This window comes from Nycticebus coucang, chromosome 8 (assembly GCF_027406575.1).
Source record: "Nycticebus coucang isolate mNycCou1 chromosome 8, mNycCou1.pri, whole genome shotgun sequence".
Lineage (NCBI taxonomy): Eukaryota > Metazoa > Chordata > Mammalia > Primates > Lorisidae > Nycticebus > Nycticebus coucang.
The window spans coordinates 9,513,316-9,526,631 of NC_069787.1; the positions used below are offsets into that span (position 1 = coordinate 9,513,316).

At 45.3% G+C, this 13,316-nt stretch overlaps 1 protein-coding gene across 1 annotated transcript in view; it reads right to left on the reverse strand.

The window, feature by feature from the left end:
* Positions 1-13,316, reverse strand: part of FANCD2 (FA complementation group D2) — an 82,919-nt gene that overhangs the window by 11,051 nt on the left and 58,552 nt on the right. Inside the window, 7 exon segments of the mRNA XM_053598718.1 lie at positions 218-311; positions 1,426-1,548; positions 1,850-1,940; positions 6,904-7,034; positions 8,634-8,744; positions 12,811-12,929; positions 13,056-13,184. Of these exon segments, the coding sequence (XP_053454693.1) occupies positions 218-311; positions 1,426-1,548; positions 1,850-1,940; positions 6,904-7,034; positions 8,634-8,744; positions 12,811-12,929; positions 13,056-13,184 (798 nt within the window).

Consider the following 13,316-nt stretch of genomic DNA (forward strand, 5'->3'; position numbering starts at 1 on the left):
ACCGCTCCTACTGTACTCTCAGCAATAACACAGCTCTTGAATTACTTAGCTCTTCACATATTTAAGCCAATTATCCTTCCAAAGAGAGGTGGCAAACAGGGCAGCATTCCTGGCTAGCCATTCCTCTCACTGGTGTAGCTTAGTCCTCATTAGCAGGTTGCTAAGGCCCACAGCATCTCCAACAAGCTTCTGCTTGGAGTGGGAGCATCGGACTCACCTTTTGTGAGTCTGCTGCTGTGCCGGCCTGCAGACCTTTCACTGTCTTCTCTAGTTCAGCCATCATCACACGGAAGAAAATGACAAAAGTGTGCCTAGAAGAGGGCAAACCACGTACGTCCACACCTTGATGCACTGCTTAGAAAGAACTTTGTGGGAGGAAGCCAGGAATCAAATGTAATTACCTTCCCCACCTGTCTGAATGTCCTTTCACTAAGGTCCACTGTAACAGGATAGGGGAGTAGAAAGGGATCAGAAATGAGCCCAGGAAGACAGACTGTCAATCTAGAGTTCACTTTACAAAAGGTGGTGTGGTAACATGGAAAGAAGAGTGATGTAATGTGACAGAACCTGAGTTTGAGTCCCAGTTCTATTTGTTTTATTGCCTGTGTAAGCTTGCGAAGTTCCTGTTCTAACCCTCATTTTCTTTTTTCTTTTTTGTAGAGACAGAGTCTCACTTATTGTTCTCGGTAGAGTGCTGTAGCATCACAGCTCACAGCAACCTCCAACTCCTGGGCTTAGGCGATTCTCCTGCTTCAGCTTCTCAAGTAGCTGGGACTACAGGCACCCGCCACAACACCCGGCTATTTTTTGTTGTTGTTGTTGCAGTTTGGCTGGGGCTGGGTTTGAACCTGCCACCCTCGGTATAGGGGGCCAGTGCCCTACCCACTGAGCCACAGGTGCTGCCCTAGCCCTCATTTTCCTCAGCAGTAAAATAGGGGTAATGATACCTATCTCACAGAATTACCAAAGGGATCGAATGAGATAAACAAGGTGAAAGGGCTTTATAAATCAAAAAAACTACAAGTCTAAGACAGCTATTGATATTCTGAGACACAAATCCATTAGGTGAGACACATAGGAATAGATACAATCACCTTGTTGTTCTAAAGGTAGTTAAAATATTGGAAAAATAGTTTCAAGTTTAAAGGATGGAAGTATGGGCAAAGAGAAGTTTGGTGAGTAAACGTTCATTGCTTTTGCTGACTGTAACTACAGAAGATTCAGTCCTGAACAAGGTCCTCTCATATATGGTGGCTGAGAGGCCTTTGGAAGGAGAATGCACAGTAGCTACTCATTGCTGAATGAATGACTATATCTACCACCTGTGCAGAATGAGATGAGAAGTAGTTATTTAAAAACTACATCTATTGCAGTATGACTATGATCTCATCTTAGCAAAAAAACTGGAGGCAAGAACGCCCTTACCTGGTCAGTGTAGGGAACGTGGAGGAAGATGCATCTTTAGGAGAACTGATTAATTCTGGGACACCAACACCAGCAATCTCCTCTATGACCTTCAGAACACTATCTGTGTGTTCGAAGTAGATACTGCATTGAAAAGCAAATAAATATTTGACTCACTGATTAACAAGATCAGATACAACTGGTTGTATATATTGTATCCAACAGATAGCTCTATTTTCTCTATGAATTGATTTAATAATAAGGAATTAGCTGGCATATAAAACAGAACTAGAGGGTTTAATGATTCATATATTCCAAACAGTGTTCATTGCTTTCAAGTTCTCACTCACAAAGATCATTTCTCACTCTGTGACAAGACAAAGGATCCCAACAGTAGCAAAGTGGAAAAAGTCTATTTAGCTTATTGGAAGAGACCAAATCTTACCAGAGCAAAGCATGGAGCTGGTCATTAGAGATGTTCTTCTCCTTCTCCCCACTAGGCCATACCCGACAGAGGAACTGTCTGGCCAGGGAAGCTGTTAAAAAACAAGATAAAGGCATCTAGTATATGGGAAATTGACATTACTTGTTTTTCAGGGTTTGGGGGGGATGATTTTTTTTTTTTTTTGTAGAGACAGAGTCTCACTTTACCACCCTCAGTAGAGTGCCATGACGTCACAGGATTCACAGCAACCTCCAGCTCTTGGGCTTAAGCAATTCTCTTGCCTCAGCCTCCCGAGCAGCTGGGACTACAGGTGCCCGCCACAAGGCCCAGCTATTTTTTTGTTGCAGTTTGGCCGGGGCTAGGTTTGAACCCCGCACCCTGAGTATATGGGGCCAGTGCCCTACTCACTGAGCCACAGGCGCTGCCCTGGGGGGATGATTATTGATCACAAGGATTATTTATTTTCTTGAGACAGAGTCTGACTCTTTCTTTTTTTTTTGTAAAGACAGAGTCTCACTTTATGGCCCTCGGTAGAGTGCCGTGGCCTCACACAGCTCACAGCAATCTCCAACTCCTGGGCTTAAGGGATTCTCTTGCCTCAGCCTCCCAAGTAGCTGGGACTACAGGCGCCCGCCACAACGCCCGGCTATTTTTTGGTTGCAGTTTGGCCGGGGCCGGGTTTGAACCCGCCACCCTCGGTATATGGGGCCGGCGCCCTATCGACTGAGCCACAGGCGCCGCCCAAGTCTGACTCTTTCACTGTTGGTAGTGCTATGGCATCTTAGCTTACAGCAGCTTCAAACTCTTGGGCACAAGCGATCCTTTTGCCTCAGTTTCCCAAGTAGCTGGGACTACAGGCACTTGGCACGGGGCCCAGCTATTTTTAGAGACAGGGTCTTGCACTCCTGAGCTCAGGTAGTCCAACCACCTTGGCCTCCCAGAGTGATAGGATTACAGGTGTGAGCCACTGAGTCCGGCCCAAAAGGATTATTTTAAATTTACTAAAAACTTCCTAGTCTAACGGGAAATTTTCGTTTTTTTTTTTTTTTTTTTTGTAGAGACAGAGTCTCACTTTATCGCCCTCAGTAGAGTGCCATGGCATCCCACAGCTCACAGCAACCTCCAACTCCTGGGCTGAAGTGATTCTCTTGCCTCAGCCTCCCGAGTAGCTTGGACTACAGGCGCCCGCCACAACGCCCAGCTATTTTTTGGTTTGCAGTTCAGCCGGGGCCAGGTTATGAACCCGCCACCCTCGGTATATAGGGCCAGCGCCTTACCGACTGAGCCACAGGCGCCGCCCTCATTTTTTTTTTTTTGAGACAGTCTCACTCTGTCACTCTCAGTAGAGTGCCTGGTGTCACAGCTCACAGCAACCTCAAATTCTTGGGCTTAAGCGATTCTCTTGCCTCAGTCTCCCAGGTAGCTGGAACTACAGGTACCCGCCACAACACCTGGCTATTTTTTTTTTTGTTGTTATTGTTTTAATTAAGTCAAATACACATAGATCATGAATATATTTATGCATATGTGGGGTACAATGTGTTGATTTTTTTTATACAATCTGATGTGGTTAGATCAAACCAATCAACATAGCTTTTACCTCATTTTTACTTGATTATTGTTGTTGTTTTTTTAAGCCAGCCTGGGCTGGGTTTGAAACCGCCAGCCTCAGTGTTTGTTGCTGGCACTGTCAGCACTGTGCTAGGGACGCTGAGCCCAATGGGAAATTTTTATTTTTTTGAGACAAAGTCTCTGTCTCCCTAGGTAGAGTGCTGAAGTGTCATAGTTCACAGCAGCCTCAAACTCCAGAGCTCAAGTGATCCTCCTGCTTTCAGCCTCCTAAGGAGCTGGGACTATAGGCAAGCACCACAATGCCTGGCTAACTTTCTTTTTATATATATATATATATATATATATATATATATATATTTTTTTTTTTTTTTTTTTTTTTTTTTTTGTAGAGACAGAGTCTCACTGTACCGCTCTTGGTAGAGTGCCATGGCGTCACACGGCTCACAGCAACCTCTAACTCTTGGGCTTACGCGATTCTCTTGCCTCAGCCTCCCGAGCAGCTGGGAAAATGGGCGCCCGCCACAACGCCCAGCTATTTTTTTGTTGCAGTTTGGCCGGGGCTGGGCCTGGACCCGCCACCCCCGGCATATGGGGCCGGCGCCCTACTCACTGAGCCACAGGCACCGCCCCCCAATGGGAAATTTTAAAAAAGCTGTCATATTCATGCTCCACTGGCCCTTCTGTCAGAAATGAACCCATTTGGGGCGGCGCCTGTGGCTCAGTCGGTAAGGCGCCGGCCCCATATACCGAGGGTGGCGGGTTCAAACCCGGCCCAGGCTGAACTGCAACCAAAAAATAGCTGGGTGTTGTGGCGGGCGCCTGTAGTCCCAGCTACTCGGGAGGCTGAGGCAAGAGAATCGCTTAAGCCCAGGAGTTGGAGGTTGCTGTGAGCTGTGTGAGGCCACGACACTCTACCGAGGGCCATAAAGTGAGACTCTGTCTCTACAAAAAAAAAAAAAAAAAAAAAAAAAAAAAAAAAAAAAAGAAATGAACCCATTTGTCTAAGATGTAACACGTCCCACCTTTGACCCATCCTTAAACATATGGCTGGCAGGTTCAAATCCAGCCCAGGTGTGCCAAACAACAATGACGACTCCAACCAAAAAATAGCCGGGCATGGCTCAGTGCCTGTGGCTCAAGCGGGTAACACACCAGCCACATACACCTGAGCTGGCAGGTTCAAATCCAGACCGGGCCTGCCAAACGACAACTCCAACCAAAAAATAGCGAGGCATGGCTTAGCACGTGTGGCTCAAACGGCTAAGGCGCCAGCCACATACACCTGAGCTGGCGGATTTGAATCCAGCCCGGGCCTGCCAAACAAGGATGGCCACAACCAAAAAATAGCCGGGCATTGTGGCGGGCACCTGTAGTCCCACCTACTTGGGAGGCTGAGGTAAGATATTTGCTTGAGCCCAGGAGTTGGAGGTTGCTGTGAGCTGTGATGCCACAGCACTCTACCCAGGGCCACAGCTTGAGGCTCTGTCTCAAAAAAAAAAAAAAAAAAAAAAAAAAAAAAAAAAAAGGGCGGCGCCTGTGGCTCAGTCGGTAAGGCGCCGGCCCCATATACCGAGGGTGGCGGGTTCAAACCCGGCCCCGGCCAAACTGCAACCAAAAAATAGCCAGGCGTTGTGGCGGGCGCCTGTAGTCCCAGCTACTCGGGAGGCTGAGGCAAGAGAATCGCTTAAGTCCAGGAGTTGGAGGTTGCTGTGAGCTGTGTGAGGCCACGGCACTCTGCAGAGGGCCATAAAGTGAGACTCTGTCTCTAAAAAAAAAAAAAAAAAAAAAAAAAAAGCCGGGCATTGTGGTGGGCACCTATAGTCCCAGCTATGTGGGAGGCTGAGGCAGAGAATTGCTTAAGCCTAAGAGTTTGAGCTTGCTGTGAGCTGTGACACCATGCACTCTACAGAGGTGACATAAACTCTATTAAAAAAAAAGATTGGTGCCTGTAGCTCAAGCGGGTAAGGTGTCAGACATATACAACAGACCTAGCAGGTTCGAATCCAGCCTGGGCCTGCCAAACAACAACTACAACCAAAAAATAGCCAGGCGTTGTGGTGGGCGCCTGTAGTCCCAGCTACTTGGGAGGCTGAGGGAAGAGAATCGCTCAAGCCCATGAGTTGGAGGTTGCTGTGAGCTGTGACATCATGGCACTCTACCCAGGGTGACAGCTTGAGACTCTGTCTCAAAACAAACAAACACACAAACATACACACAGAGAAATGACATGTTGCCAGGGAGTGGGAAAGGGGATATTACTCCTCCTGGGCATGGCAATAGCAGTGCTCAACTTACAGATTCAGACAAAACCTTCTTCTCTTAATCAATAAGGAATAATAAAGTTTGTTTTACATTTTTTTTTTTTTTTGAGACAGAGTCTTACTATGTCACCCTCTGTAGAGTGCTGTGGCATCAAGGCTCACAGCAACCTCAAACTCTTGGGCTTAAGCAATTCTGTCAGTCTCAGTCTCTTGCCTTAGCCTCCCTAGCTGGGACTACTAGGGAGGCTGAGGCAAGCGACTGGGACTACTAGGGAGGCTGGGTATTTTTATTTATTTTATTTTTTTATTTTTGAGATAGAACTTCAAGCTGTTCCCCTGGGTAGAGTGCTGTTGCATCACAGCTCACAGCAACCTCAAACTACTGGGCTCAAGCAATTCTCCTGCTCCTGCCACTCCAAGGTGGGACTACAGGCATCTGCCACCAACACCCGGCTATTTTTCGGTTGCAGCTGCCATTGTTGTTTGGCGGGCCCGGGCTGGATTTGATCCTGCCAGCTCAGGTGTATGTGGCTGGTGCCTTGGCTGCTTTAGCCACAGGGCCCGAGTCAAGAGGCTGGGTATTTTTAGAGATGGGGTTTTGCTCTGGCTCAGGCTGGTCTCAAACTTGTAAGCTCAGGCAATCCACTTGCTTCAGCCTTCAGAGTGCTAAGATTATAGGCATGAGCTACTGCGCCTAGCCTGTCTGATATAATTAAAAATAAATATGGCTTAGAAAAAAAATATATGGCTCAGCATCTGTAGCACAGTGGTTATGGTGCCAGCCACATATACCGAGGCTGGTGGGTTCGAAACCGGCCCAGACCTGCTAGACAACAGCGGTAACTGCAACAAAAAATAACTTAAGCCCAAGAGTTTGAGGTTGCTGTGAGCTGTGACGCCATGGCACTCTACCCAGGGCAACATAGTGAGACTCTGTCTCAAAATAAATAAATAGAATAATAAATAAATAAATAAAGGAAGAACATGATTAAACAGCAAATTATCTAGCTAACTGGTCTAATCAAACTTAGATTAAGCAGTGTTGGCCAAAATCAGTCATAGCTTCTTCTGGGTCCTTCTTGGTACAGCAAGAGGGCCTATGAGAGGTTACATGGGGATTTACATGGAAAAATGTACAAAGTCCTGGGAAGCCTCAAGTTTATAAGTGTAAGAAATTAATCCTATTAATGGAAAAGGAAAAAAAAGATCTGGGCCCATCACCAATTCTTTCTTTTTTCGGGGCAGGAACTCTAGATTTTTCCAAAATGACCATCAAAAATCTGATGAGATAAAGAGCACACTGGAAATTAGGAATGCTCTGATGGAAATTCTGCAAGTAATGGAAGCTCTGGCTGTAAAGAAAAAAGAAAAACAAAAAGCAAAAAACACAACATTAGCATATGCATCACAGATACGTTTACATCCTCATGTCCTTTAAGTGTTTCATGACAAAATGAGACTTTCCCTCAAGCATCTTGGGGAAAACTGTATCTTGGTAGAAAAGATACAAAGAAAACCGTATCTTTGGGTGGAGAAAGCCAACAGAAGAGAGCTCCATAAATGGAACTGTTGGCTTTTCATATATGCCAAGAAACCCAAGGACCGTGCTAACACATACAACCCTGTATAAATTATTTGTTATTTAAAACCTTAGGCAACATCCTCAAAACAATGCTTAAAATGTGGTTTGTATAGAGAAGTGAAAGGAAGTTATTAACATAAAGCAGAGCAAGTACAGCTTTGAGTAAGTGCATCATATATGGTCACTATCGATACACTGAAGTATGGGAGATGGAGAATCACATCTAATCCAAAAATGTAGTTACAATAAAAATAGAGTCAACTCCTGATTAATCAATAGGGTATAAACCACTGTACTATATTTAACATTGTTTTTTTATTTTTTTTGAGACAGAGTCTAAAGCTGTCACCCTGGGTAGAGTGCCATGGCATCATAGCTCACAGCAACCTCCAACTCAGGCTCAAGCAATCCTCTTGTCTCACTTTTTTTTGAGACAGAGTCTCACTATGTCACCCTCAGTAGAATGCCATGGCGTCACAGCTCATAGCAACCTAAAACTCTTGGGCCCAAGTGATTCTCTTGCCTCAGCCTCCCTAGTAGCTGGGACTATAGGCGTCCACCACAATGCCCAGCTATTTTTTTGTTGCAGTTGTCACTGTTGTTTTAGCTGGCATGGGCTGGGTGTATGTGGCCGGTGCCCTACCCACTGAGCTGCCATCTTGCCTTACTTTTTATATTTTTAGTAGAGATGGGGTTTTTCTTTTTTGTTTAGGCTTCTCTTGAATTAGTGCATTCAAGCAATCTACCCACCTTGGCCTCTCAGAGTTCTAGGATTAAAGGGGTGAGCCACTGTGCCTGGACTGACATTTTTAAAAGACCTGCCCTAGAGGCAGGAATTACAAGCTCTGAGGCTGACCCAGTGATCAGGAGAGGTGAGAGAAAGGACTAGTCACTCTTGCTGGAGCTGGGGTAGGAGGTTGAAAGCCAAGCCACCAAGATCACTTTCGCACACCTCCCTTGTCCACTGCCTAGCCCTTAGCCATATATGGTCTTCCTCCAAGATTGTGGGGAATGAGACAAGCAACCAGTGATAACCAGTTGATGACTGATTACCCATCCCTTCTGGGAGACAGAGTAGATCCTTGGATAATCAGGAGTTGACTAGAGATGGTCAATGTTTTCATGATCATTACCTGAAAAGACAGTATATAGCTGATGTATGTATGCATGAAGATTTAGCATGATTTATTGAAGGGTTTCTAATGCTTCAGGATTTATCTGAATACATAGGTGAGAAAGCTCATCTATTAAGGAAAGTAGCTGAAAAATACTATTTCCTTCCCCCCCATAGTTATTTCAAAGAAATCTTTCCAATCTTAATCCCAGGAGTGTTTTTAGAGAATACTCTGGGGTATGTAGTCTGACCCACCTGAGCAGTTCCTCCAAGGCCTGATCAGTTTCTCCCGGCTTCAGTCGGCCACTAAGAACCCCAAGGGCTGAGTACAGTAAATTATAATTTTCAGGTTGAGAAAATCCACTCCTAAGGGAAAGTCAAAGTAAGAAAGTTTTAGCTTAGTTTCAGTAAGATTACTTAGCACTCGAGGACCCTGGCCCCTAGTCTGAATCTTCAATAAGTCAACAGAGATAAAAAAAAATTTTTTTAGGCTGGGCATAGTTACTCATGCCTGTAATCCTAGCACTCTGGGGGGCTAAGATGGGCAGATCCCTTGAGCTCAAGAGTTTGAGACCAGCCTGAGCAAGAGCAAGACCCCATCTCTACTAAAAATCGAAAAATTAGACAGGCATGGTGGTGGGTGGCTCTAGTCTCAGCTCCTTGAGAAGGTGAGGCAGGAAGATCCCTTGAGACCAGGAGTGTGAGGTTCCTGATAACACCATGACATTCAACTCAGGGCAATAGAGTGAGACTTTGTCTTAAAAAACAAACAAACAAAAAACCAAAAAAACAAACAAAACAAAAAAACAAAAACCCACTCAAGTACCAAATTCAATCGCAGTTGTCTTTTTTTTTTTTGTAGAGACAGAGTCTCACTGTACCGCCCTCGGGTAGAGTGCCGTGGCGTCACACGGCTCACAGCAACCTCCAACTCTTGGGCTTACGCGATTCTCTTGCCTCAGCCTCCCGAGCAGCTGGGACTACAGGCGCCCACCACAACGCCCGGCTATTTTTTTGGTTGCAGTTTGGCCGGGGCTGGGTTTGAACCCACCACCCTCAGCATATGGGGCCGGTGCCCTACTCACTGAGCCACAGGCGCCGCCCGCAGTTGTCTTTTTTTAACAGTTTTTTTTTTTTTGAAACAGAGTCAGTTGGTCACCCTTGATAGAATACCGTGGTGACATAGCTCACAGTACCCTCAAATTCTTGGGCTCAAACGATTCTCTTGCCTTAGCCTCTCAAATAACTGGGACTATAAGTGCCCATCACAACACCTGGCTATTTTTTAGAAACAGGGTCTCAGGGCGGCGCCTGTGGCTCAAAGGGGTAGGGCGCTGGTCCCATATGCTGGAGGTGGCGGGTTCAAACCCAGCCCTGGCCAAAAACCACAAAAAAAAAAAAAAAAAGAAACAGGGTCTCGCTCTGGCTCAGGCTGGTTTCAAACCTGTGAGCTCAAGCCATTTACTCGCCTCAGCCTCCCAAGTGCTGAGATTATAGGCGTCAATCACAGTTCTATCAGATTAGAAGTTGAAGTGCACCCAAAATAGTCTTTCCTTAAAGACAGAGTTTTTTTTTTTTTTAATTAAATCATAGCTGTGTGCATTAATGCAATCATTGGGTACAATGTGCTGGTTTTATATACCATTTGAAATATTTTCATCAAACTGGTTAACATAGCCTTCTCTACGTCTTCTTTTTTTTTTTTTTTTTTGTAGAGACAGGAGTCTCACCCTATGGCCCTCGGTAGAGTGCTGTGGCCTCACACAGCTCACAGCAACCTTCAACTCCTGGGCTTAGGCGATTCTCTTGCCTCAGCCTCCCAAGTAGCTGGGACTACAGGCGCCCGCCACAACGCCCGGCTATTTTTTGGTTGCAGTTTGGCCAGGGTTGGGTTTGAACCCGCCACCCTCGGTATATGGGGCTGGCGTCCTACCGACTGAGCCACAGGCGCCGCCCTCTACGTCTTCGTAGTTATTGTGCTAAGACATTTATATTCTACACTTAATAAATTTAACATGTACCCTTGTAAAATGTACTATAGGTGTGGTCCCACCAACTACCCTCCCTCCGCCTATCCTCCCCTCCCTCTCCTATTTCCCCTTCTTCTTGGGCTATAGTTGGGTTACAGCTTTCATATGAAAGCTATAAATTGGTTTCATAGTAGGGCTGAGTATGACAGAGGTTTATTTATTTATTTATTTTGGCCGGGGCTGGGTTTGAACCCGCCACCTCCGGCATATGGGACCGGCACCCTACCCGCTGAGCCACAGGCGCCACCTGACAGAGGTTTATTTTTAAGGGAAGAAAAGCTCTCCCTCATTCCTTACAGGCTAGAGTTAAGTCTAGGTAAGAGATGATGAGAGTCTGGAAGCAGTGGAGAGAGAGGGACAGATGGCTATCTATAGGTTATCTAGAAGGAAAAATCCACAGGATTGAGTAATCAGATGTAGAAGAGAAAAAGGGCAGAAAGTAGAGGGAAGGACTAAGATAATTCCTGGTTTCTGGCTCAGGCAAGTGGTAGTGCCATTTACCAAGCCAGGCAAAGCTGAAGGGGCACTGGTAAGGATGATATGTTCTGTTTTGGAATGTGATGAGTCTGAGGTGTCATGACACATCTAGGGAAGTGTTGAGTAGGCATTTGGATATAAATGTCCACAGCTCAGAAGATACATCTTTTTTTTTTTTTTTTTTGTAGAGACAGAGTCTCACTTTATGGCCCTCGGTAGAGTGCCATGGCCTCACACAGCTCACAGCAACCTCCAACTCCTGGGCTTAAGCGATTCTCTTGCCTCAGCCTCCCGAGTAGCTGGGACTACAGGCACCCGCCACAACGCCCGGCTATTGTTTGGTTATAGTTTGGCCGGGGCCGGGTTTGAACCCGCCACCCTCGGTATATGGGGCCGGCGCCTTACCGAATGAGCCACAGGCGCCGCCCAGAAGATACATCTTAACATAAATTTAAGCCTGGGTAAGATTGCCCAGAAAACTTGTATAATAAGAGGGGCTAGGGCTTAGTTCTTAGCCCTGAGGAACAAGGTATTTAAAGGACACAGTTCTTTTTTTTTTCTACTTTTATCCATGCTATGCCTTCTAACTCATTCCTTTACCTTCTCCTGAAGGCCACTTACACCTTCAGGGTTTCATCAAGTCCTACTGCTTCCATGATTTTTTTCATGGAAAAAGAATCACTCCATCTCACACCGTGTTTAGCTCTTTGCAACATAATCTGAAATTTAAGTATAACTTGTTTAAGTAACAATGCCAGTTTAGTAATAGTCTTTCTGCTGGGCGGGGTGGCTCACGCCTATAATCCTAGCATTCTGGGAGGCCAAGGTGGGTGGACTGCTTGAGCTCACAAGTTAAAGACCACCCTGAGTAAAGGCGAGACCCTGTCTCTACTAAAAACATAAAAAGTGAGGCAAGAGGATTGCTGAGTCCGAGCTGGAGGTTGCTATGACGGCACAGCACTTTACCAAGGTGACAGTTTGAGATTCAGTCTAAACCACCCCCCACCAAAAAAAAAAAAATAGTCTTTTTCAGTATCATAATAGAAAACTTGCTACAAGAAACTGGACTAAGACTCAGACGGCCAGATTAAGTTAACTCACCAGCAAGTCACCTAATTTGTCAAACTGTGACTCCCTAAGACTCAGAGGGTGTGGCTTGGCACCTATAGCTCAGTGAGTAGGGCACTGGCCACATACACCGAAGCTGGGGGTTCAAGCCCAGCCTGGGCCTGCTAAACAACAATGACAACTGCAATAAAAAAAAAAAAAAAAATAGCCGGGTGTTGTGGTGGGTGCCTTTAGTCCCAGCTGCTCAGGAGGTTGAGGCAAGAGAATTGCTTAAACCCAAGAGTTGCAGGTTGTTGTGAGCTGTGATGCCACAGCACTCTATGGAGAGTGACATAATGAGACTCTATCTCAAAAAAAAAAAAAGACTCAGAGGGTGAAAGAGCAAATGAAATGATACAACACTTCAAAAAGAATAAGGCAGCTGGGTGCAGTGGCTCACGCTTACAATAATAGCACTCTCTAATAATAGAGAGGCAGGTATATGCTTGAGCTCAGGAGTTTGAGACCAGCCTGAGCAACAGCAAGACCTCATCTCTGCTAAAAATAGAAAAACTAGCTGGGAGTTGTGGTGTGTTGTGGTGGTTGTCCCAGCCACTTGGAAATCTGAGGCAAGAGGATCTCTTGAAGTCCAAGAGTTCAAGGTTGCTGTGAACTGTGGCACCAAGGTACTCTACCCAAGGCCTGAGTAAGATTCTGCTTCAAAAATAAAACAAACAAGCAAAAAACACAAATGAATAAAGCACCACATTTATGTAAGATTTTTGAGTCTTCTTTTGTACACTCAGTACCTTGGTGACACTAAGTAAAAGTAAGTATATACTCATTTCTTATTATTACCATACTTCCTATATACTCACCAAGCAAAAAGCCCATGAAATATTTGCAGTATCCTCTGATAGCAGGAAGACATTATATAATACTCCTGAACTTTCATTCCTGGTCCATCAACCACATCATGATTCTCAGCCGCTAAGCACTAAAAAGGAAAATGATTCTAGGACACTTGCTTCAGCAAATGCCCTCATTTTTCTCAGCCAAAAATGAAATCTTGTGTTAATTTAGTAATTTCTAAGTCTCTATAATGATAAAATTAGCATCTGACCTGGAAGTAGTTGTGAATATTCTCCAGATGGTTACAAATTGGGGGCAGCAATTGAACAACACAATGAGCAATTTCTCGGGAAGATCTTTGACGGAGATGTGAGAATCCAATATCTCGGTTTCCTTTATTCTGTAATAATTTCAGAGTTACGGGGGGAAGAAACTGCTAGATAGCTTCTGTGAAACTAAGGGTTCCCTATGTAGTTCAGTCAAACTTGTTTCACCAGGTAGGAGCAGATAGGACAAACAGGTTTCTTGACTA